Consider the following 26,147-nt stretch of genomic DNA (forward strand, 5'->3'; position numbering starts at 1 on the left):
TGGACCTAACTGAATATTCTAGGACAATTTCCCCATTTCTCGAATCCTTACATTAATCTCATCAACAGAGTCTCTGTTGCCATGAAGAGGTTCACCATAGGTTTTAGGGATTAAAACTTGGGCATCATTGCGGGGGGGCATTATTCTGCCCACCACAGTAGCAGTTTGTACTACTGTGTTTTGCTGTGTATTATGCGCATATTTTCACCCAAATTTTTGAGGGAAAAATAAGGGTGCGCATTATACATGGGTAGTACCTGAAATAGCTTGTATCTGTACCTGTGTTTTGTAATTATTTGTTACATAAAATTTCTTGTACCATAACATGTTCACAAATAAATGCTAAAATTCCTTTATAATACAAAAAAACCAAGTATCTAAATATAAATAAAACATTGAATTAAAAAATTAAAATGAAAGATTTTTTTCCTGAAAGTTCGGGCCAAAAACATGGGTGCGCATTATATGTGGGAGCACTTTATACACAGCAAAATACATTAATATTACTGGGTTTTGCATCTGGGAATTAAGCTACCCCTGGACTGAAAACAGTACTTCTTGGTCTGCTGTTGGGAATCCACTTATGTGGAGGGGGTCAGCTTAAGTTATATCAGGATTTTTGACTGGGTAATGCTCTTAACCTCCAAGTTGTTCAAAGGTCAACTGCACTAATAATTTGACTCGTAGCCGCCCTGTGGGTTAGGCATTATTATAGATGAGGAAACTCGGGCACAGAAAGGTTTTATAACTTGGCCGAGATTTTGTCATAGTAGTGGAGTCATAATTCACATTTCGTTTCAGTTTTTTTTTTTATCTTACTTTGTTTTCCAGCTTTAGTGAGATATAACTGACATATAAAATGTATAAGTTTAAGGTACAATGTGTTGATTTGATACACTTACATATTACAAAATGATTACCACTATATTGGCTAACACCTACATCATGTCACAAATTTACCATTTTTTTGTGGTGAGAACATTTAAGATTTACTCAGCAACTTTCAGGTATAAAATACAGTATTATTAACTATAATCATCATGCTCATTACATCCCCAGAACTTAATTATCTTATAACTGGAAGTTCGTACCATTGGATCATCTCCTAGTTTCCCTCTCCTCCCTAGTCTCTAGTCCCCTCTACTATTCACTCTTTCTTTGAGTTAAGATTCCATGTATAAGTGATGTCATATAATTTGTGTCATACAATTTGTGTCACACAATTTGTGTCATAGAGTTTGTGTGATGTCCTACAATTTATTTATTTTTCTGTCTGACTGATTTCATTTATCATAATGCCCTCAATGTCTATGTTGTCACAAATGGAGGGTTTTCTCTCTTTTTTTAAAAAATGGCTGAATAATATTTTGTTGTAAGTAGACATAGACATATACATGCTTTCTTCCAGGAGTTTTATGGTTCGAGTCTTACACTGAAGTCTTTATTCCATTTATTTATGTGGTAAAAGAAGGTGATCTAGTTTCATTTTTTTTACTGTATCTGTCCAATTTTCCCAAAACCATCTATTGAATATACTGTCTTCCCTATTGTATGTTGTTGCCCCCCTTAGCAAATATTAATTGGCCATATAGCTGTGGGTTTATTTCTGGGCTCTCTAATTCTGTTTCATTGATCTATGTGTCTGTTTTTATGTCAGTGCCATGATGTTTTGATTATTACAGCTTTGTAGTATAATTTTCAGGTAGTGATAAGGACTGCTATGGCTATTCAGGGTCTTATGTAATTCCATATACATTTTTGGATTATTTGTTTTAGTTTTGTGAAAAATGCCATTTGACTTATGTTGTATGTGTAGGTAATTTTGGGAAGTATGGACATTTTAACAATGTTAATTCTTCCTATCCATTAGCACAGTATATGCTTTTATTTATTTGTATCCTCTTCAGTTTCTTTCTAAAATGTCTTATAATTTTCTGATTACAGGTCTTTTACCTCCTTGGTTAAATTTATTCCTACGGTATATTATTTTATTGATGCAATTATAAATGGGATTGTTTTCTTAGTTTCTCTTTCTGATAGTTCATTATTGGTATGTAAAAATGCAACTGATTTCTGGATATTTATTTTGTATCCTACTCCTTTACTGAATTCATTTATCAGTTCTAGTAGTTTTTTGGTAAAATTTTTAGGGTTCTCAATATATTGATATATAGTATCACATCATCTGCAAATAATGAGAGTTTTACTTCTTCCTTTCCAATTTGGATGCTTCTTATCACTTCTTCTTTTCCAATTGCTGTAAGTAGGACTTCCAGTACTGTGTTGATAAGATTGGTGAAAGTGGACATCCCTGTTTTGTTGCTCATCTTAAAGGAAATACTTTAAAATTTTCCCAGTTGAGTATGATGTTACCTAAGGGTTTGTCATATATGGCCTTTATTACATTGAGGTATATTTCTGCTATTCCCACTTTACTGAGAGTTTTTATAAATGGGTGCTGGATTTTGTCAAATGCCTCTTCCGTAACTATTGGTATGATCACCTGATTTTTATCCTTTATTTTGTTTATGTGCTGTTAATTTGCAGATATTGAATCTTCCTTGTATCCAGGAATAAATCCCACTTGATCATGGTGTATGATCTTTTTAAATGTATTGCTAGATTCAGTTTGCTGTATGTTCAGGGATATTGGCCTGTACTTTTCTTTCTTTGTAGTGTCTTTATCTGCTCTTGGAATTAGGATAATGCTGGCCTTGTAAAATGAGTTTAGGAGTCTTCCCTCCTTGAATTTTTTGGAATAGTTTGAGAAGAATAGGTGTTAGTTCTTTTCTTTCTTTCTTTTTTTTTTTTTTTTTTTTTTTTTTTGAGAGAGAGAGAGGAGAGGGGAATGGAGAGAAACATGCATTCATTGGTTGATTCTTATATGTGCACTGACCAGGGATCAAACCCACAACTTTGGCGTATAGGGACAGTGTTCTAACCAACTGAGCTACCCAGCCAAGGCCTCAATGTTAGTTCTTCTTTGTTGTTTGGTGAAATTCACCTGTGAAGCCAACTGATCCAGGACTTTTGCTTGTTGGGAGTTTTTTGACTACTGCTTTGATTTAATTGGTTGTAATCAATCTGTTCTGATTTTTCTGTTTCAGTCTTGGAAGATTGTATGTTTCTAGGAATTTATCTATTTTTTCCAGATTGTTTAGTTTGTTGGCATGTAAGGTTTGTAGTATTTTCGTATAATCCTTTTTATTTCTGTGGTTTTAGTTGTTATGTCTCTTTCATTTCTGATTTTATTTATTTGGATCTTCTCTCTTTTTCTTGATGAATTTGGTGGTTAAAGGTTTATCAGTCTTGCTTATGGTTTTTCCAAAGAACCAGCTCTTGGTTTCATTGATCTTTTGTATGTTTCCTTAGATTATATTACATTTCATTTATTTCTGCTGTGATCTTTGTTATTTTTTCTATTCACTTTGGGTTTCTTTCTAATTCCTTTACGTGTAAGATTAGATTGTTTAATGAGGTTTTTTTGTTTGTTTGTTTCTTTGTTTCTTGAGGCAGGCCTGTATGGCTATGAATTTTCCTTTTAAGATTGCTTTTTCCGTAAGTTTTGTGTTGTTGTGTTTTCATTTTCATTTGTCTCAAGATGTCTTTTGATTTATTCCTTAATCTCATTGTTAATCCCTTCATTGTTTAGTAACATGTTTTTTAGCCTACAACGTGTTCGTGTGTTTTTCTTGCAGTTGATTTCTAGTTTCATACCATTGTAATTGGATATGCTTGATATGATTTGTCTTCTTAAATTGAAACTGGTGTAGTATCCTAACATGTGGTTTATCCTGAAAAATGTTTTATGTGCACTTTAAAAGAATGTGTATTCTGCTGCTTTGGGGTGAACTGTTTTTAAAATACCAATTGAATCCACCTGGTCTTATGTGTCATTTAAGGCTGCTGTTTCCTTGTTGATTTTCTGTCTGGAAGGTCTATTCATTAATGTTAATGAAGAGTCGATCTCTTCCTTTAAGTCCATCAAAATTTGCTTCAAGTATTTAGGTGTGCCTGTGTTAGGTGCTCATGTGTTGAGTCCATATATTCTTTTCTTGGATTAATCCCTTTATCATATATAATGTCCTCTTTGGCCTGTTATTATAGCCTTTGTTTTAAAGTCTACTTTGTCTGATACAGGTATTAACTACCTCAGCTTTTTATCCCTTTCCATTCACATGAGATACCTTTTTTTCCATCTCTTTACTTCCATTGTATGTGAGTCTTTTAGTCTGAGGTGGGTCTCTAGTAGAGAACATATACATGAGTCTTATTCTTGTTCATCCAGCTACCCTATGTCTTTTGATTAGAGCATTTAATTAACTTACATCTAAAGTGATATTGATAGGTATGCATTTATGCCATTTTATTATTTGTATTTATGTTCCTCTTTTGTTTTTCTTCTTAAATAAGTCATTTTAATATTCTTGTAATACTAGTTTGTTGGTGATGAACTCCTTTAGCTTTTTCTTGTCTGGGAAGCTCTTTTTCTTTCCGTTTTAAATGATATCCTTGCTGGATAGAGTAGTTTTTGGTTATAAGTTCTTGCTTTTCAACTCTTTGAAAATTTTACGTCAATCCCTCTGGCCTGCAAAGTTTCTGTTGTGAAATGACATTCTTACAGGAGTTCCTTTGTAGGTAACTAATCATCTTTCTCTTACTGCTTCTAAGATTCTCGCTCTGTGTATGTCGTTTGGTATTTTAAATATGATATGTCTTGTTGTGGAACTCTTTGGATTCATCTTTTTGGGGACTTTCTGTGCTTCTTGGACTTCTGTATCTCTGGCACCTGCTGCTTTTGCCTGAAATTCCTTGAGAATTTGTCAGTAAAGATAGAGTGTGGGCCTACGTTGGACACTGCCAGCATTCCCTGAGCCAAGTGCAAATTTGGCAAGGCAGGGCCTTAGGGTGTCAGCAGGGAGGGGCTAGTGCATTTCTCCAGGCCAGTGCCAAGTGGAGGGGAGTGCTTGACCCAGAAAAGATGGTATTTGTGTGCATCGTAGGAGAGGGACTGCACAAGGACATTGGTAGCTGTCTGTCCAGCCCACTCCCTGAAGCCACATAATTCAGTCTTTCTCTGTATGACTCTGGTGTCCCCCAAGTCACTATTCCTTCACCAGAGCCCACAATGAGCATCTGAGGAAGATTTTTTGAGCTGGCTCTTAAAGAGGGCACTTAGGTTCCCTCTGTGTAGCCTTTCATAGGTGTTTGTGCATTTGAAGCAGCAGTCACCTCTTCTAGACTTTATGGACTGACTTCAGTAAGGGAAGCCTTTCATCTGTGGGTGAGGCATGCTGGAGCATCCTGTGACCCCAGGTCTAGTGGTGCAGGGCACCCAGTGCAGGGTGTATGACTGTACCAGTTTCAGGGGTAGCATGATGTTTTTTGACTCACTCCATAGGGCTCCACAGCATTGACATCTGTGTGGTTCTAGGCAAGTGCTGCAGAGTGTCTGCAGTGGCTGCAAGGGATATTTGAGTCCTCAATGGCATCTCAGGGTCCAGTGGCTAGGGACTAGGACAGACAGCTGTGGTGACTAGAGCAGGTGGTGTGCACACATTTACCTGTGGGGGCTAGCTGCTAGGGTCTTGCGTAGTGGCAGAGGCTGGCTGCAAACTTACATGTAGTAGTGGGAGCCAAGGCAAGCAGCCTGGGCTGGGGCCAACTGTACGTGCACTGGTAGTTGAAGGGCACTTGTTGATATACACTACTGTGACTGCTCAGTCTCACCATGGACACACAGTAGTGGATACTAGTGATGGGGGTTAGGCGAGGGGCTGTGCAGGTATACAGCTGGAGGATCTAGGTGCAGGTGTGTGCGATGGTGCAGGCCAGTGTCAGAAGACAGGGCCTCATCTGGGCCCACAAGCAGCTGTGGGGCCCTGGCTGCAGGCATGTTCTCATGGCTGCTTAGTCTTCCTGAGCAGACACAGGAAATGGAGATGAAAGAGGTCAGGTCCATGGTATGCAAGTGCACAGCTGGAGGGGCTACGCTGGGGTCTTGGACTGCTACAGGTACAGAGGCCTGGGCTGGCTGCTGGTGTGGTTCCTGGACTCCAGAGGGCTGGGTGGGGAGAGAGCATGGTGGGACATAGGTAGCTAGCATCAGTGAATGCCAATAAACATGGGCTGAAAACTGGTGAAATCTGCGGGTCTTCTGTAGTAGCTGTGCTGGCTATTGGTTTGGTTCCTTTTTCAGTGGTGAAAGCAGGGTTTGTGAACCTCTCTTGCTCTTTCTATGTGGCTGCTATTGGTAGCTATTGGTAGCTATTGCTTTTCTTCCTTGTTCTGAGCTGTTTCTCTATGTCACTTTGTGCAGCAAAGGCTGGGGTAGCTGGTCGCTTACCCCTCTCTTCTTTCCCAGCAGAGGGAACTCTTTCCAGCTGGGAAGTTCCTTCTTGGTGTTGAACGGTGCTGGCTTTGTGGGTAGGATAATGCTGGCAAAATGAAGCTATCTTCCTTTTTGGTGTGTGATCACTTGCAGATTTTTTTGTTTGTTTGTTTAGTTGTGTGGCTAAAGCTCTGTAAGAGATCTCCCAGAACTGTTTTTGTTTGTGGATGGCTAATTGTTCGTCTTTGTGGGATGACGAAGACTGGGGCCTCCTGTGCTGCCATTTTAGTGATGCTGCTTTCTTGGCCGAGGCCCTTAACTGAGATTTCAGGGACTTGTAATTCTGGGAAGCCTTTCAGATGATTCTGATCTGGTTCCTGTTACAGGCTGTTTACCTCGCCACACTTGCTACCTAGTGGGCACAGCACATGCAGTGATGGACTCCCAAGTCCATAAAAATCTTGATGCAATTGAGTGTGATATGCTGAATCTAACAACATTTGACTTGAAGAGGGTAAAAATGAAAGATGTAGAGATCTTAAGTTTTAGATACATCCCACATAATTGAATGCTGCCATTGGTGGTTATATATAAATGTATAATAATATTTCCTTTATAGTTCTCTTCATTAGAAACTTCATTTGGTTGAATGAAGATCTTATATTACTACCATGGTATGAAGAATTCTAGAATTGTTAAGGTTCTTTTTCAAAACTCTATCCCCTGTATCAGTTGAAAATCATAGCCCATTAAGTCATGGTTACTGATGGTAATAAATATGGGAAACCTTTTGTTGGACTGTACAGAATTCCTAATCTTTTCGCAGAAAAGAAGCCACATATTTTACCTGACTCACAAGGTTACTTGTGACCAAATATGGATCAGTTTCTGTATCATTTCCTAAGCTGTTCATGAAGATCACCCTATTATTTAGGACTGTCCTCTCATCCTTCTATTATCTACTTTTTGGATTAAACAATTTTTATTATTTTCTTTCTTTTTTAAAAAGATTTTATTTATTTATTTTTAGAGAGAGGGAAGGGAGGGAGAAAGTGAGGGAGAGAAACAGCAATGTGTTGTTGCTTCTCGCTCGTCCCCTATTGGGGTCCTGGCCCGCAACCCAGGCATGTGCCCTGACTGGGTATCAAACTGGTGGCCCTTTGGTTCGCAGTCTGGTGCTCAGTCCACTGAGTCACACCACCTAGGGCTAAAAATTTTTATTATTTTAAGTGCCCCCAAAATGACATTTAATACTTCCATAGAAAAATTGTTACACAATTTTTCTTTCTTTTTTTCCTCAGTAAATACAGAGGTGGTCAAAAGTAGGTTTTCAGTTGTTCATATGGAAAATACAGTAGTTTATAAATAATAATACAAGAATAGACTCTATTTTGCATGCTCACAACTGTAAATCTAATTTGTCCACCCCTGTATTTTGCAATCCTGTTTTACACTAGGTATTGTGCCAGGTCTTAGGGTACAATAGTGACTATAACAACTATTGTTTCTGTTCTCAATACAGAGATTCATTTAGTGATGAACATGAGGAACAAATACATGAATAAAATAGATAAAAACGCTGTGGAAGAAACAAAAAATAAGTTGACATAGAGTATAACATGTGAGAGACCTATTTTAGATAGGATGGCTGGAGAAGGCTATGCAGCGGGAACATTTGAAGGGAGAATTGAAGATTGTATAAAGAGGGAACGTGTACCAAGGTTATCAGACAGAGTGGGGAGGAGTTGCCTTAGAACTTGGGTAAGAACAGGGTAAAGCTAAGTTACGGGGGCAAGAAAGAAAAGGGTGAAGAGGTAGATATGCAGGTCCTTAATGATTGTAGTGTAAGGAATTTTAAGTGCTTTGAGAAACTAACAGTGGAATATAAGAAAGGTATTGCATCTTAGTAGGGCGTGGTTGAAAGATGTGGGTATGGGAATCAGTTAAGAGGTTGCTCTACTAGGCTAGAAGGGATCATTCGTGGTTTGGACCTGAGGGAAGGAAGTAAATTGATTCAAAAACTACTTGGGAGGTGAGATGAGGAGAGCATGTAGATAGACGGGATGTGTGAGCAGGGTGAGGAAGGGAGAATCAGTTATGCCACCAAGATGTGGGGAGTGACCAAGAAGGTGGAGACTAGCGCTACTTACCGAAGACTAAAGGACCATAGAAGGCTTTTTGGGAAGGTGTCTTTGTACTTAAGTTTGAAACCCAAAGTCAGGTAGTCATTGGAATTTATGGGTCTTTGGTTTTTCAGAGAAGAGACTTCAGGTCAAAATAAAAATGTGGGAAACATCAGTACAAAAAAATAAAGGAATTTAAACCTTAGAGTGGACGAGATGATTTAAGACAGTGAAAGAAGACAGAGAACTCAGGAGGTAACCTTGAGGAACTCCATCATTTACATATTGGGGAGGTTGATAATCAGTTGGTAGGAGGAAAACCAAGAGTGTGTTGTGTTGGGAGCCTGTGAAGAAAATGTTTCTAGGAGGAGTGCCAAATGCTCCTTGAGATGAGGTGAAGACAGTGTTTACTCCTTAGACTTGGGAACATGGAAGCTGTTGGATACTTTTCAAGAGTAGTTTTGATGGACTGGTGGGCAGGTACTGATTGGAATGGGCAGGTTAGTGAGGGGGGAGTTTGAAAGGAAGGGGGATAATGAGTGTAGACTGTTGATAATCCCTGTATGTCTAGGAAGAGGATGGGATCCTGGAAGGGAATGTGGGGCTAAGATAAGCACTGGAGTTTGACTGTTTATTGTTTTTTTTTTTTTTTAAGATAGGATAAGCTCGTAAGTTGAACCATAAGAAACTGGTGGTATTTGACTACTTTTGACGTATGAGAATGGCAGTTTCCTATAGTTTGACCTAATAAAACATGCTATATCTTTGAGAATGTGTTGCTTTTTGAAGGGGAGTTTGATGAAGCAGTGTTGAGAGTTTAAACACAAGAATATAGCCTTTGAGCAGTTGAAAGAGATGGGGTTGGAGCTCGCCAGCAATGCGGGCCTTTGAAGTGGGGAGAGGGGAAAGCACATATTTTCTGTTGTAACAGGAAGGAAGAAGAAGGGGTGCAGACTCAGCCATGCTTCAGTGATCATAGCTAGTGTCTTACCTGGGGCAAATAATTACATAATAAGTTTTCAGATTAGCCGTAGATGCACATTGATTGATTTTGTTTAGAGGGCCGAATGGGTACTGATCTTATTTTACCTTCTAGGCTCCAAATTTTCTGTCTCAAAAATCTCTGATATCAGTGATTTTTTGCTCAGTTTTTCTTTCACCAAAAGCAGGAAAAAAATCAAATACCATGACCTCCTTCCCCCGCCTCAGCAGTGCAACACTATGGCCTCCCTATAGAACTGATGAGCACATCAAAAAATAAAGTGGTTTTCTCATAAGTGATTTTCTTGCCCTACAAAAAATTGTCTTTTACAATATTATCATCAGTATTCTTTGAGTTGTCAGCGTAATTGAAACATTATCTATGATTTCTGTTACTTTAAGGTAGACTACAAGCACATCCTTTTAAGGTCATACCACTCTTCTCTGTCGTGTACAGAATTTGCTTATGAGGTGTATGTATTTCAGAAATTTTAGCTATTTGGAGGGAGACTTTATTCCACTGCATAATGTAGTTGAATAAATAATTTCCATTAGACCGTTAGGCTGACACGTCCCTGGGGCGCAATTTTCTTTGTGAACTTCATTCAGTGCAAAATTCCAGGTACTGATCATTAATTACATCTTTAACAATGAGATTGAAATCATCTTTAGTGCCTGCAGGATCCTTTTTCATGAAGCATCTATCTCCTGTAATGTTTATTTTGAATAAGACTCTCCTCCATGGGTTATGGTACCGGGGGCATAGAGTAAGACTATTCCAGAAGGACCCCTCTTCTTTCTCAGCTCTTCTTGAGCTATAGGCAGCTTTGCCGTGTGCATGGCTCCCAAATTGTATTTTCCTGAAAGTACAGGAAGCTCTGGAGAAAGTTGGCAGCCATGTATTAATTCATAAACTATTAAGTGTCAGATAAAACATATGGCATCTTTCAAAGCTCTAGGATGGTTTTTTTTTTAAGCTTTTCCAGCACACCTTTACATTTCATTGGAATTAATGTCTTTTTTCCCTTTAACATTTTTAAAATTTATTTTTAATTATAGTTGACAAATACTAGTTTCAGATGCACAGCATAGTGATTCAACATTTATATACTTTACAATGTGATCACCGTAAATCTAGTAACCATCTGTCACCATACACAGTTATAACAATATTATCGGGTGGTATTTTAGACCTGGCTGAGGCGTTATTTTATGGAGGTATGTGGCTTTGCTATAGGCAGGACAAGTCAACGTGTTCTGACTCTGCTTGAGATCAGAGGAACTTTACCCTTGTCATCTGCTGTGGTAGATATTGCAAGCATCACCGAGGTAGGCTTGTATTTTCAGCATTGGAAGTATTGAGCCGAATTCATCAGGAGTGATTTCAGAAAGCCACAGTCTGTAGTGTTGTGATAACTGAGTGAAGAAAAGTTTTCCCCTATTTCAGACAGCCTTTAATAGCATGTCTGTTTAGGAAAATATGTATAGATTAGTCAGCTGTGTACTTCACTCTCAAATATTTTTAGCCTCTTCAGGTGAATTTTGGGTTGTGCCAAGGGTCCCCTTTGGCCTTTCCACTGAGAACCACTCAACCGATATCAATGTGTGCTTGTAAAAAAGGGGTTGTAGTGTATGTAATACTGCTCCACAGCTTTGCTGACCTGGAATCTACATGGTTCAATCAGCTTTCCTTTGAATCCTGAGGTAATGTCGCACCGATCCATCAAGTTTTCCTTTGCTTGGGCATTTCTAGTCGTACACTGATCTATATTCTCTGTCTTGCTTTTCACGAGGGAAAATGGGGCTTGTCTTGTGGGATGAGTTCTCTGCTAAAACATCACACTTCCTGCTTCTGTGTACGCTGACGAACAGGCTTCAGAGTTCTACCTTGTGGATGTATGCCAGCCCACCTAGATGTGACAGTTACTTAAAGGACTGCAGTTTTGATGTGTGTGGGACTATTTCTGTCTCTAGTAAGAGAGGACTGTGAGAGCATCTTTGAGGTCTGAGCAGGTACATGGCTGGCTGTCGTGTGCTCTTCGTCTCTTGTACATCAGGGCTTTGGGTATTCATCTGCAGTCATCTCTCCCACCACCTCCCAAGATAATTACTGCTGATTTGCTTCTAATTTTGGCTACTTTTTGTCTCTTATTCCAAAATGTCTTCCCTAGTCTCTTCAGACTTCTGTCAGTTTTCACAGTTTGCTGAAGTGGCCTTCTTTGGTAGATAGCCATTTCCATTTCTTCTCTTGTCTTCTCTCCCCTTGTTGAACTGGCTGGTAACCTAGGAGTAAATTCCTTGTTTCGCTCAGCCTCCCCATTACAAAATCAACAATTGTTCACGACAGACAAAAGAATATAAATGCCCATAACCAGTTGTTACCACCTCGATTATGGCCTTCCATATGTAATATATTTCAAAAGGGGATCATCATGTCATATATTTCTAAATTTTCAGTGACTGAAAACTATTCTGTGATATTAGATGTACCATTTGACCAGTCCTTTACTTTCAGAAATTTAGGCGTTTTACCTTCTTTTCTCTTTTTTCTTGCTCCTTACTTTCTGTTATTTACTGGTGATAGAATTTTTTTCTATCTGGGTATCTAGAGTTGTTTGTTCACTATCCATATAGTTACTTTATTAAACCTTAATGTGGACCCTTGGGGGCACAGGATAGGCTCTTTCTAGTTACACTGTCACCGTGTGTATTCAGACAGGGACTCATATCGTAACGCATATCTGTCGTCCCAGCATGTAGCATCATAGCTGGCACAGTGGGTGTTCATTAAAGAATTATAGTTGCTTTCCAGAAATATGAGGGCCGCTTGGCAAATTTATAATTATCTACTCTGTATTTGGAACCCTGACTATAGGAGTGAACAAGACAGAGATTGTCTTTGCTCTTATAAGCTGAGGTGTTATTCTATAGGCAAGGTTTGTGTTACAGAGGTGGCAAGCCTCTTATGTGAGGATCAATTGAAAACCTGAAAGTCACACAATATAGTGGCAACAGTCTAAATGAGTTAATAGTGTGGTTACATGGGGGATGTTCATGCCAGTTTTTTTCAAGCATATTGCTAATTAACAATTGACTAATTGATCTTTCTGTGGATGATAGTTCTTTTTTTTTAAGTTAATTGTTTTCCATTACCATATATCTCTCTTATACACTCTTCTACCTCCACCCTCCCTGCTGCCACTACACTGTTGCCTGTGTCCATGAGTTCCTGCTCTTTTTTGCTTGATCTCACCACCCCATAACACATCCCCTCCAGCTGTCAGCCTGCTCTCTATGAGTCTGTTTCTGTTTTACTTATTATTTCAGTTTGTTTCTTAGATTCCACATATGAGTGAAATCGTATGGTTTTTGTTTTTCTCTGACTTGCTTATTTCACTTAGCATAATGTTCTCCAGGTCCATGCATGTGGTAAAATTTTCTTTGTTATGATTGAGTAGTATTCCATTGTGTAAATGTACCATAGCTGTTTTACCCACTCATCTACTGATGGACACTTGGGCTCCTTCAAAATCTTGGATATTGTAAATAATGCTGCAATGAACATAGGAGTGCATATATTCTTTCGAATTAGTGTTTCTGGTTTCTTTGGATAAATTCCCAGAAGTGGAATTGCTGGGTCATAAGGCAGTTCCAGTTTTATTTTTTTGAGGTAACTCCATACTGTTTTTCCACAGTGATTGTACCAATCTGCATTCCCACCAATAGTGACAGGATTGTCCACTAGTGTTGCCAATTGAGATGAATTGATCATTTGCAGATTCATACTTTTTGGCTTTTAGGAGTAACCACAATCAGTTATACTTAAATTTAAAATTTCATGCCTGAATATAATATATTGTTGTTCTTAGTAGTTTTAGAGACCCAAAGATATTATAGGGCTGGATTTGGGGTAATAGGAAATATATCCCAAAATATTTTTGGTCCTTCTTTTGTACATTTTAAAATGTGATTAAACGGAGATTGCAACCATGGAGGAGATTTTCTGCTATAAATTGGTGTTTCAACCCTGCCAGCTGTTCATGCTTTCTGTGGTCCCACTTATAAAAGTGGAAAGTGAAGGGTGAGTGGCTGCCCTCTTGGGCAGGCAGATAATTTTTTAAAAAATGTGTGTGTCTCAGCAGAGCTATATTAGAGTTTCATGTAGCTGCCTTTTTCTTTTTTTTATTGTAGGGCCAGCTTTCAATGTTGCAAGAAAAAATAGACCATTTGGAGCGTTTGCTAGCTGAGAACAATGAGATCATCTCAAATATTAGAGATTCGGTCATCAATTTGAGTGAGTCTGTGGAGGATGGGTCGAAAAGTTCACTAGGCAATTTCAGCCGAGGTGCTGGCTCACCTCTTCTGCCATCGAAACAATTGTCCCTCACAATTGACCCTGAAGATTGTGTGTTTGCTTCACAAAGCGGAAGTCAGAATTCAGATATGCAGGTAATGTACATATTTGTTAATAATCACTGGGCTTTGTTTTTGTTTTTTTCTTAGATTTGATCTGGTGTCTGTTCTTACTTAGTACTTAAACTCTCTGGATTCTAGTTTCTGTTTTTGTGATTTAGTTAGTCACAAAGTCAATAATATTCTTTTTTAGTGATAAAATTCTGTGTTTCTCCTAATTTTTCTTATTTTATACTTTGTGAAGGGCCGTTTGGTATGCTCCTTAGGTGTTATTTTTCTGTAATAGTTGAAGACCTATAGGGGTTTAAATTTGATCAGAGAGATTTTTCTTAACCTTCCTTTGCAGAGAACAAGAAAAGCCCTCCTCATACTATATCACCGTTACACATTATAGGTTTGACAGAGTGTAGGTTTCGATTCTTTTTGCTGAATATCCCTTTATGAGAAGGAAGGGGAATATTCTAGAGCTGTGCAGTCCATTATGGTAGCCACCGTCCACACGTGGCTACCAGTACTTGAAATGTGGCTAGTTTAAACTGAAACGGGCTCTAAGTGTAATGTACACACAAAGCATTGAAGAGTTAGCATGAAAAAAGAATCTAAAATATCTTGTTCATTTTTATATTGATTACACATTGAGATGGTAATGTTTTCAATATATTGGGCTAAATAAAATATATCATTAAAAATACTTTTGCCTATTTCATTTTACTACAAAATTTAAAATTATGTATTTGGCTTGCATTATCTTTCTCTTGGATCACGCTGTTCAAGAGAATAGTGGAGTTGAAGACTAGGGTAAGAAAGAACTTCTGTCTTTCCTAAATTCTGAGTGTGTCACTCATATTTTTCTGTCCTGCAGATTAGCAGAGAGCTGTGTTTAACCTTACACCTTAGATCAGATATTGGAACTTGGTGCCAGGACCCTTGGTGACTTCATAGTAGAAATTTTCACTAACTCATGGGGAGAGAGAACAAGATAGGATCTCGAGGCCGTGGCTCACAGGCCAAGCTGGAAACTGGGAACAGTGGAGCTGGCCAGGCCTTCTGCCTGCAACCGCAACAGCTAGTGTGTGGCCACATTTGGATAGGATCGGGATTCTGTCTTGTGCTTTGAAGGGATATCTATTTCTGTGAGGCTTGGTTTTGTTCAGGTTTTAAGTAAGTATCTTTTAAAAAGGAACAAAAATACCCCTTTCTTGTATGGGTGGGGTCTAAATCTGGGGTGAACAGAACGGAGGTACAGAGCAGCCATGGAAGGCAGGCAGAGGGAGGCAGCGCGGCCTGGGAGATCTGCAGAACCAAAGGAGGCGCTTGAAAGAATAGCAGAGACTGGTAACACATCCTCCTGCCCAGCTGGCTCCCAAAGATTTGTGTGGACTGATCCTTGGAGCGTTGTACTTCACTTGTTAAAGTCATAAATTCAAAAGTGAGAAATATGTTCCTGCCTTAAAATTCTTTGTATACCTTTGTGTAACTTGCTGGATATCTTTAAAAGATTTTTGTAACCTATTTATGTATTAACTGTATTTTGCCATGTATATGCATACCCATGTTTTTGGCCCATAGTTTCAGGGAAAACAATCTTTTGTTTTAAGTTTTTAGTTCAATTTTTAATTTATCTGTATATAGAAACAAAACTGATTATTTCATTCCAGGGTATTATTTCGCATGTGGATATTGTTACTGCTTTCTAGAGTTATACTTTTAATGCATAGGCATAAATAAAAGAATGAAAAACATTTCTATAGATACTGAATTAGTAATACCCATGTATAATGTGCATCCTTATTTTTCCTTCAAAAATTTGGGCAAAGAAGTGTGCATTATACATGGCAAAATACGGTAATTAGGATGTAACTTTTACATAATTTAAATTTTACCAAAGGGTGATTGTGTTTGTCACATTTAGTATAATGGGCAGTATGGAGAGTAAAAGTTGTTAGGTTTTTTTTTGTTTTTTTTTGTTTTGTTTTGTTTTTGGAGGGGGCAGGGTTTTTTCCTTTGAGTTCAAATAGATTATTATTTAGAAGGAATACTGCATTGGAAACTTAGAAAACATTTGAGCACTTAAAAGCTAATTCTCTTTTAAAAAAATTCTTCCATTATTAACCTGGTCAACCTTGTTGTAGTTTTATTTTTGGAATAAAAAAGGTAAACGTAATGAACACTAAATGAAAGAATAGCAATAGATGCATTTTAATTATGATACAGATTTTAAACTATATGAGATTGAGTAAAGTAAAAAATAATTTTCATCAAATGGGGAGTTGAGAGGGGATATTGGGAGAGTTTAGGGGGAAGGATTGTCAAGGAAGATGTATAAAGGACACATGGACAGAGCCAAAGGTGGGTATGATCGAGGGTGGGAGGCGGCGGTGGGTAGGGCGGGGGGGGGCAGTGGTGGAGGGAAAATGGAGACAACTGTACTTGAACAACAATTAAAAAAAAGAAAAAAGAAAAAAATAACTGTTTGAATTTGGCCATAATCGTATTTTTTGGTTTGCTGCTCATTTCCTATCTATTACTATTAAACTGTGTTGGAAGTGAAGCAGGGAAAGAGGAGTTGAGTGAAATTATTATTATTTTATTAGAAGCAGGTGGGGAAGGGGAATATTCATCAGGATAGTTATATAATACAGGTAGCGTTTTAAGCCTTTGAATGGTGATTAAATGTTTTCTGGCTTAACTCTTCATGTCTTCAGAAATAGTTTAACCTTGTAAAATATGTACTCAGCGTACAATAATAAGTAGTTTTGAGCAAATATTTTTCAGCATTAAGTTTAAATTGACAATAGTTATACATAATTCAACGTACTTATTTTTTGTCTTTTATATTCTTAGATGTTGGATGTTTACAGTCTAATTCCTTTTGACAATCCAGATGGTGGAGTGTGGAAGCAAGGATTTGACATTACCTATAAATCGAATGAGTGGGACACTAAGCCCCTTCAAGTCTTTGTGGTGCCTCATTCCCATAATGACCCAGGTAAAATTTGCACTTCCAAAATACTAGAGGTTTTAAGCCCCCTGTAGGCACAGACAGTTTTAATGAGAATCTGGTGGAATACACTTCTCAAACTTTTAAATGTCCCTTAACTTTAAACAGTATTATATTCTTTTTATATATCATTGTATTTTGAGTTCTTTATCAATTTATGTGCCATTTAAGGATAATAGTTCTGCAGTATGGAATAGTAATACCACAAGAAGGTCTTAGCTTTGGGGTCAAAAGTTGCACTCATTTAAGGTACTGATCATTCATTCTAGTTACTTAGTGTAACATACTGTGTGGGAGAATTATTTCATGTCTGTGAACTCTACCTTAAAAAGTCAAAACACTCATGGGAAAATCTGAATCTTTAAAATGGAGAAGTAGTGTAATAAAAGTGGGTAAGAGACAGACACGGGCAAGTTCTAACCTGATCATGTCTACAGTGTTAGACAACTGTAGGCAAGTTACTTAATCTGAGAGTAAGTTTTTTTCCAGGTAGAATCAGTATAAAGTACTTCACAGGGTGAAATGTAAAGGCGTGGTATGTGGCACAAAAGTGCTATCATTATTGTTACTGTAATTGTTATTTAATATGATGCCTTTTGTTTTTTATTGGGGCCAGAGACTGTTCCCCAAGGTAAGTGGAAGTTGCTAAAATCATAATGGAAATATGATTTGTTGTGTACACATGTTCGTGTGAACACACAGGCACAGAGTAAATGCCTGATGAATGTAGTTGCAGGAGGTTTGGGGAATGTACTTACAAAGACTTTTTTTCGAAGGACTTACCAATACTTCTATTTGTTCTTTATCCCAATTTCTCAGTTTCATTATTACTGTCAGAGGAAGCACTTTTCACTTAGTAGTTTGAAGGGTTTTTTCCCCTTTACTCCCAACATTCATATTCTGCTTGTATTCTCTCACACTAGTTTATCGTCCTGTATTCCTTTCCATCTCTTTCCGAGGCAATAGAACTAATAAGTTAGTGTCTGGACACATGATTTGGTGAAGTGTGTGTGTGCGCTTGCCTCTTTTGGTTGTGAGAAGTAGTCAGGGAATAAAGCTTGGATGCTGAAATGTTTGAATTTCCAGAATACTTGATTTTTAGTAAGCACAGACAAATAAAACATGTGAGATTAATAATGTTTTTTGGAAATTTGTGATGAGTGTTAATCATACATCAGCTTCTGACTTGGTTTCTCTTTGTTTGGTCTTAATGTCTTTATCTTTTTCTACAAGTACTTGTTATTCTTACTAACCTTTTCTCTTACATGTTTGCATCATCTCCCTCCTTAATCTTAGCCTGTCTCTTCGAATCCAAACTGAAGGATGGCTGGGCACTGTGGAAAGACTGCAGGGATTTCGAGCCAGGCAGAATGAGCAGGCATCCCGACTCTGCTGGGTACTGCCCAGGTGTTCTTAGCATGTTTATTTGTGTGTCTGTAAAATGGAGATCATATAGGTGGAGTAGCATCTTAAGCAGGAGTTAGCTATGAAGTGTAAAAGGTAATGAAAATCACATCTAATCAAAATAACACCAGATTAAGTAGTACATTTACATTTAGGGGATCCAGATCGTTACAGAACAGAAAGAGTTTGTTCACATGGCACTAGCAGAGCCAAATACTGAACATGGGGAATTGCATTGCAGAAAGTGTGGCTATTTTAGTGATGAATGATGCCGTCCAGGGGTAGAGAAAGCTCATGCTCAAAAGCCTGAACTCCTCAATGGCGTGTGAGTTAGGGGTCTGTGGTCATGCTGGGAGCCGATTGGTTGGAGGTGAGGTAAAGGTGAATCATTTCTTCAGGTCTTGAGGACAGTTTTGAAGTCTTTTTCTGGTGTTCCTTTGTCTAGTCTCATCGGAAAGTAGCCAGGGGTTTGTTCCACCTTAGGGTTTAGGAACTGAAATGTAACTTAGGTCAGGACCTTGTCTTCAGCCTGACAGAGGTCCTGAGTGTAAAGTCAGGTCTGGGCTACTATCTCCTGCTGTTTCGGGTTGCTGATTATCAGGGGAAAGGCTAGGTCTCTGGGTGGGGGCCTGAGGGAGAGGCAGGATTTCTAGAGCTAGGATTTAAAACTAAAGTCAATCACAGTCATAAGGATCCTTGGCTTCAATACGAGAAGCACATTTTTGTTTGTGTCAGGCACACCCAGTGAGGCGAGGTGCTTGAACTTCACATGTGGGATCTGAGACTGCCTATAGGACTATCGATGTTTTTTTCAAGAAGCCTCATTCACTCTGAAATGTTCTCTTGATGAGTAAAAAAGCAAAGCTACTTGTAGTAAATCAATTGTTCCCTCCTCTTTCTCTGCCCCTCACGTGTACTTTAATTCTTGTCACTTAATTGGCTGTGTGATGTGATTCCACTGTGTACCGTTTTTTTGTAGGTTTATAGATAGAATTTGCAGTATGTCCTACAAGTCTTCATGTGAACCACCTTCTCCCCTTTTTGTTTTATTTTTATTTTTTTAAACATTTTGCTTATTTTTAGAGAGAGAGGAAGACAGAGAGGCAGAGAAACATAATCAAACTGTTGTCTTGCACGTGCCCAACTGGGGATCCAGCCAGCAACCCAGGCATGTGCCACGATGGGGAATCCAACCTGTGACCTTTTGGTTCACAGGCTAGCACTCAATCTACTGAGCCACACCAGCCAGGGCTTTGTTTTATTATTTAAAAGTCTTCATTATCCTTTTCCCTTTTCTGCTATGCTCAATTTCCATAAATCTCATTTCTTGTTATTCTCTAACATGGACACTTGACTGTACTAATAAAATTTGTGCCAAATATTTTATAAACACCTACTGCCCCAAATAACCCTTGAAGGTTATTGCCACCATTCATGATGATGGTTGTTACCAACCTGCCAAGCTTACACAGGTAGTGACACCAGAATATTTCCCTATTAGTTTACCTGGATCTCCCATCTGAGTAAGCCAGAGTGGCAGAGAGCATTTCCTATAATAGTTATTCTTACTGCGAGCCTTACACTTGGCGTATAGTAATTGCTATATATATGGAAGGCCTTCTCTGAGCTACCTCCGTGCCCCTTGACAGCTTTCTCATACTGTATGCACCCACGCATGTGTAAGTGTTTATAGCACATTTGCTGAGTCTCCTCACCAGCATGTGGTAAGCTCAATGAGGACTCAGACTTTCTTATTAACCACTGGATCGCTGATGCCTACACCAGTACCAGCACATAGTACAGACTCATTGAGTTCAATGAGGTAAGGAACAAAGGACTCTGACTCTGCAGATTCAGGTGAAATAGTTGACCTTGGTCCATGATTTTAACTCCCCTCCTTTCCTTCTTCCTGTTATCTACTTATTTCTGTTTCTTAAAAAACAAATCTTAGACTGAACTTTATAATTTTAAATACCAAATACAGATGACATCAAGCTCATCAAGGGCAGGGATTGCCTCTGCCTTTTAGACTTTGTTTGGTTCACACTGCAGTTAGTATGTTGTTGTGTGAATAGACACCCCTAATAACTGTTCCTGACTGCAATAAAAGGATGTCTGTTGGTATCCTAGCAACTACAATTGAATCTTTTTGTCTTAGTAAAAAATGTTATTGACCCTTACCCTCAGGCCCTTTTCCACCAGGAAAAGTGATCAGAAATAAACCTTTTAAAACTAAAGCGACTTTTGCTACCAAGCAAAATTCTAGAGAAAAGAACTTGCTTACTTTTCTTAATAATTTTTACTGCTCCTTAATGAATATAGAATTTATTTTTTTATTCATTTATTTAATTTATTTTAAAGATCTTATTTATTTTCAGAGAGAGGGGAAGGGAGGGAGAAAGAGAGGGAGAGAAACATCAGTGCGAGGGAGAAACATTAGTTGGCTGCCTCTTGCACTCCCCCAACCAGGGACCTGGCCCCGCAACCCAGGCATGTACCCCGACCGGGTATTGAACCAGCGACCTTTCAGTTCAGAGGCCGGTGCTCAGTCCACTGAGCTGCACCAGCCAGGGCACAAATGTAGAATTTAGATAAAGTAAATTATTCTGTGAATAACTGAATCATTCAGATCATGAAAAACCACCTTTTCAGTGGAGGAAAAGAGATAAGTAAGTGTACATACATTATAAGTCAGATGTGACTCTAATGGGAAGTCTTTGTATAATACTAAATAAAAGTGCAGTTAGGTGATTTACTTCCTAAATGAGATTTATAGAGATTTGTTTTTATTTTCTGCAGCAACAATTTAAAGCAGACTAGCTCAGTAGTTTGTTTCATCAGTGAAGTTTTGTCTGTTGGGTATAGAAATACTTGAAATAGGTTTTTTAAAGATTTCTATATTTAGTCCCCTAACTTAAAGAAATACGTTGCTCTATTTTTACATATGTAGATATTGTTCTTTTTGGTTCACCGTGGTAATATCACACAAGAAATATAAATTTCAAATTATGTTTGTATTTTAATAAAATTTCTAATTATGTCTTCTTTCAGTCCATAACTGTTATACAATATTTTGAATGGTTTACATTAGTTAAAAGAAAATTGGGAAGGACTTGTTAGGTAAATGCTGATAACTTTGTACTGTAGCGCTTTTGACTAGTTTTGAATCATGGACCATGAAATTAAATGTTAGTTGATTGATACATGTTCATGTTGTATTTAATAAGCTGATTAAAACACAATTACAGCACCTTTGTATCTACAATCTTAATTCCTTGCTTTCCACTAGTTAAACTGCTGAAATATTTAGGTAATTTTCCTTCAAAGAAATCACAGTGTGTAAAGAGAAGATAAGGTATACTAAATGGAAAGTTGGACAGCATGTTGTTAGTTAAGCAATTTGTAAAATGAACATCAGAAAATAATCCCCCATGTGGTATGACTCCAAAATAGAAGGAAGATCTAGGCCCAGGAATCATACTGCAAAATAATTTTCTTTTGTGCATTTGTAGAATTTTTATTGATGAAATGAGTGATTAGGATTTTTTTAAATTAACAAAACAGACTTTTGCATTTTGTATTATATGATAATTTGAAATGAGTTTCTGTGTCCTTAATCCTTAAAAAGTTTGTGAAAAAAGAACAAAAACATGAGGAAATTACAGTGTAATGTTATTTTAAGACTTTTCTATTCCAATATTGTTAAGCACAGCCAGCCGTAGTTGGGCAGGACTCTTGTAGGGTGAGAGGCAGTGGGGACTTAGAACTCTGGCTGTCAAGAGCACCTGCCAAGTGAAATGTGAGGGTTGGGAGAGGGAGAGATTTGTATGTGGGCACAGTTTGGGGGAGCACTTTGTTCTGTTTAGCTATTGTGGGATAAAGTGAGTTCTTTGGTTTTGGCTGCTGTGAATGGGAAATTTGAGTTTCTGGAGCTAAGATATTATGAGGAAGAACTGAGAACTGGCATGCATTGCCTGTTCTGAATCAGGGAAATGTCTGGTCTGTGTTACTTCATGTCATCCATTCTGCAACCCTGAAAAGTGGTAAATTAAACCCCATTTATGAGGTGAGGGCAGTGAGGCTAAGGTGTGTTTTTTAATTTCTTCTTTCAAGGTAAATCAATTATAAATTAACAGAAGATGGTGAATTGCAGCTCAGAATGCCTAATTCTAAGATTTACATTTTTTCTGTTTACCATACTCCCTCTTAAGTTACTTTATTTCATTAGTTTCATTCTTTTTTCTCTATGGGCATTGGTTAATTCAGCACATTTATCTGAACTTTGGGTTAATAGGTTGCCAAATTTACCTGAAAAAAGAAAATAGCAGGCTGCTCAGTTACATTTGAATTTCTGATAAATTATGACAAATTTTTGTATCTATGTACCAAATATCATATGAGACCTACTGGTACTAAACATTTATTCATTATTTATCTGAAATTCTAATTTAACTGGCATCCGGTATTTTCTCTGGCAGTCTTAAATATTAAGAAAATGGTAGCATTTAAGATAAATATTTACATAGCTCTTTAGAATTGTCTTTTTAAGAGATCTCTAGAACTGGTGTAATGAGGTTCTTTTTTTAGAGGGGAAAACTCTATTGGGCCTCTGACTGGGCTGCATTTCTTAGGAGCACATAAGTCAAGTAGCACTTAAGGGAAGTAGATGGTCATTTAAATGTCTTCCAGTTTCCCTGTTTCAGTTACTTTTGTCTGTCTTTCAAGCCTGGGAGCTTCATAGGTGACCAGTGCCTGATTATACAAACAATTGCTAATAATTACGGGAATTGACTGGGTTTCAGGCACTGTTCTGGGTTCTTCGCATATGTTACATTCACTACTGCTCTCAGCAACTTTATGACAAGAGTAACTACCATTACCCTCATTTCATAGGTGAGAGAACTGAGGCAAAAGAGAGGATAAGTAATGTGTCTGAGGAAGGGGGACTGGCTTTGAACCCAAGCCTTCAGGCTCTGATATCAGGACTTGTAACCTTTATTTAACATTGCAATCACAAGCAGAATTTATGGAGGAAAGTCTGTTAAGTGTTTTCAAGCCAAATGTCATCTGTGTTACATTATTAATCATATAAAACATTTTATTAACTATCTTGCAAAACTAGACATCTTACCTCACTGTTTCCGGTCCTTTTTCTATCCCTGTTGAAATGGATGTTTATGTCTTTAAATACTACATTAATACATGAGATGGGGGTGAGTGGTTTTCCTCATTGCTACATATTTTACAATTAGAAAGTGATTTAGAAGCAGTATTTTCCAGCTTTTAAAACAGCTTTTTCCAGAAACTTTGATAATTTGCTCACTATTTGCCTGGTCATAAGGCTAAGTAGCCCCTCACAGATTCTAGGAAGTCAGTTTTTCTTTTACTTCTAATGATGTCTCAAGTCACACACACTTCTCACAGTTTCCAACAACCAAACTGTTTGGGGAAGACTTACCAGGCCTGAAGTGTCCTCATTTGGTGTGAGTCCTTAAAAAGGGAGGAAGATCACTTTAGCACAGATTTAGACATTATTTTGGAGGTTGATCACACAGTTGTAGGTATCAGGTATCAAGGTATGCAGGTCATTTAAAGGTCACTTAGAGAAGCAATACAGTAAGGGGTCAGAGTTGGATATTATACGTATGCAGCTGTAGGATGAAGGAAACCCCAGCTGTCCTAACAGCAGTGCAAATGGGTTCTTGTGGTGTGGGGTAGAATTTCTGGTGACAGCATCTTACCTGAGTTTAAAAAGAGCTGTATCTCCAGCAATTTAAGGGAAGTGAAACTGATATGCTTCGAAAACTATTAGATGACACTGAATCACCTGGAAAAAATGGTTAGGTTATTTTGGAAACCTGAGTCTGAAAGCCTTTAGTGGAATCAGCAGGTTTATAGGTTTCCAAACATTGATGAGATTTTTGAAAACATAAGCTTAATCCTGACTCTCCCACTCTTCTCTCTTGGAAACTTCAGTCAGTTACTAAGTGCTCTCCATGTTGCCTCTTATTTTGGTCTGTTTCCACTGCAATTCATTCACCATTTTTTAAATTTAATCTTTATTGTGTTTTTTTCCATTATTGTCTAGTCCTTACCCGTCCCCCCCCCCCCCGCCCCCCCCGCCCTGCCCCAGCAGTCACCACACTGTCGTCCATGGACATTTTTTTAAAAGCAGAATTACTGTAATGGGCTCATTTCCTGTTTCTCTTCTACTTTACCTTTTTATTCTATACTTTACACTTACAGAACAGTTATTTTTCTTTTTTAAATTTAATCTTCATTGTATTTTTTTCCATTACCATTTATTCTCCAGTTATTTTTCAAAGCACAAATCAGAAAACCTTAACTTTCTTTCTCCTAAGTTTTCGGTAAGAAACAAAAATGGTTCAGAAGCTTTCCACTGATCTGACGCTGCACTTCTGTTTTCGTTTCTCAACGTACTCCCACTGTGGAAGCTGCAGTGCAGCCATGCCTAGGTGCCTTCTGCTTCCCGACATTCACATCTGCCTTCATGGCTTGGTGTATTTTCCATATGCGCTTGCTTCAGTTTGAAAATACCACATTTTCCCCCTATCCAGATGACGACTAATCTAAGAATCTCTCTTTTATCCTTCTGGTGGGAATTTACCATTTCTTTATTCTCACAGCATTTGTTCATATATTCACTATAGAATCTGTTTCCATTTAGATTAGCTTTATTGCTTTGCCCTTATTAGATGCTTGGTTTGTGTTTGAATGAATAAACCAGAACAGAATGTTAATTAAAGCCCTTTCACAGTTTATTAGTGGGGGGAAAGCAAGCTTAATTTATAATAGAAATTAATCAGCAGCATATGTGAGTTATGGCAATACCAATTAAGATTATATGTGACCCTTAAGTGTAAGCCTGGATGTTGCAGTCAATTGTTGAAGGATTTGACAAGTGAGGGAAGAAGCCTGTTGATTGGGAATAATATAATTACTAAAATAAAGAAGCTTTTCATGAGTCATATTTGTATTTATTTTTAAGTTAGAGAATACATTAAAATGGAAATAACTTGAAGCTTAAGTTGCATTTTTAAATGTTTATTTGTATATAATTATTTCTGACTCAAAGTCTTTTTATGTTTTCTTAACAGTTGGTACCTATTTAACTTTTGAGCGAAATTAATGTACTCATTAAAAAATCATTATTGTAGTAGTTAAAACCATAACAGTGTAACAATGATTTGAGGTACATGCCTTTTTTGAGATGGGTGTTTTAAATCATTTTAGGGCTCACAGAGCCTTTTCAAAATATTAGCTGTAGTTATTACCAGAGTGAAAGGGGGTGGGAGGAGGTAGAAGAGGGTAAGAAGGGATAAATGGTGATGGAAGGAGACTTGACTTGGGGTGGTGAACACACAATACAGTGTACAGAGGATATGTTACAGAATTGTACACCTGAATGCTATGTAATTTTATTAACTGGTGTCACTCCAATAAATTCAATAAAAAAGACAAACTCAAAGATATTTGTCAAAGATTATTAGGTTAGCATTAGAATAGACAGTAATGGATATATTGGAGATAGTAGTGTATGATATCTTTTACCTTTGGTTTCATTTCTAGTTGAAGTATAATAAACTTGCATTTATGTTCCATATACCATTTTTTTTCAGTCCTTTTGGCTATATGTCATCATTCATCAATCAGGTGATTATTAAACTCTTGCTCTTGTAGGCTTCATATCAGGTGCTAGATTCATGAGATTAACTAGTTTGAAGTTTGGGTTGGCATGTTTCCAGGCCTGCATTGAAAATTTTCAGGACCAGGGTCAAGAATGCATGGCGGCCCTCAGACCCCAAGTTGAAACATTTAAAAGTTATAAATCAAACTAATATATTGCTAAATAAAATAGGTTCTTTCCACCTGC

The 26,147-nt window shown here is 37.8% G+C and overlaps 1 protein-coding gene across 2 annotated transcripts in view; it reads left to right on the plus strand.

Annotated features, from left to right (window-relative positions):
* MAN2A1 (mannosidase alpha class 2A member 1) overlaps window positions 1-26,147 on the plus strand; it is a 158,214-nt gene that overhangs the window by 14,458 nt on the left and 117,609 nt on the right. For both annotated transcript variants that reach the window (XM_024563305.3, XM_045197679.2), the window contains 2 exons: window positions 13,627-13,884; window positions 16,693-16,837. In XM_024563305.3, coding sequence (XP_024419073.1) covers window positions 13,627-13,884; window positions 16,693-16,837 — 403 coding nt within the window. The remainder of the gene's footprint in view (window positions 1-13,626; window positions 13,885-16,692; window positions 16,838-26,147) is intronic.

This window comes from Desmodus rotundus, chromosome 1, assembly GCF_022682495.2.
Source record: "Desmodus rotundus isolate HL8 chromosome 1, HLdesRot8A.1, whole genome shotgun sequence".
NCBI lineage: Eukaryota > Metazoa > Chordata > Mammalia > Chiroptera > Phyllostomidae > Desmodus > Desmodus rotundus.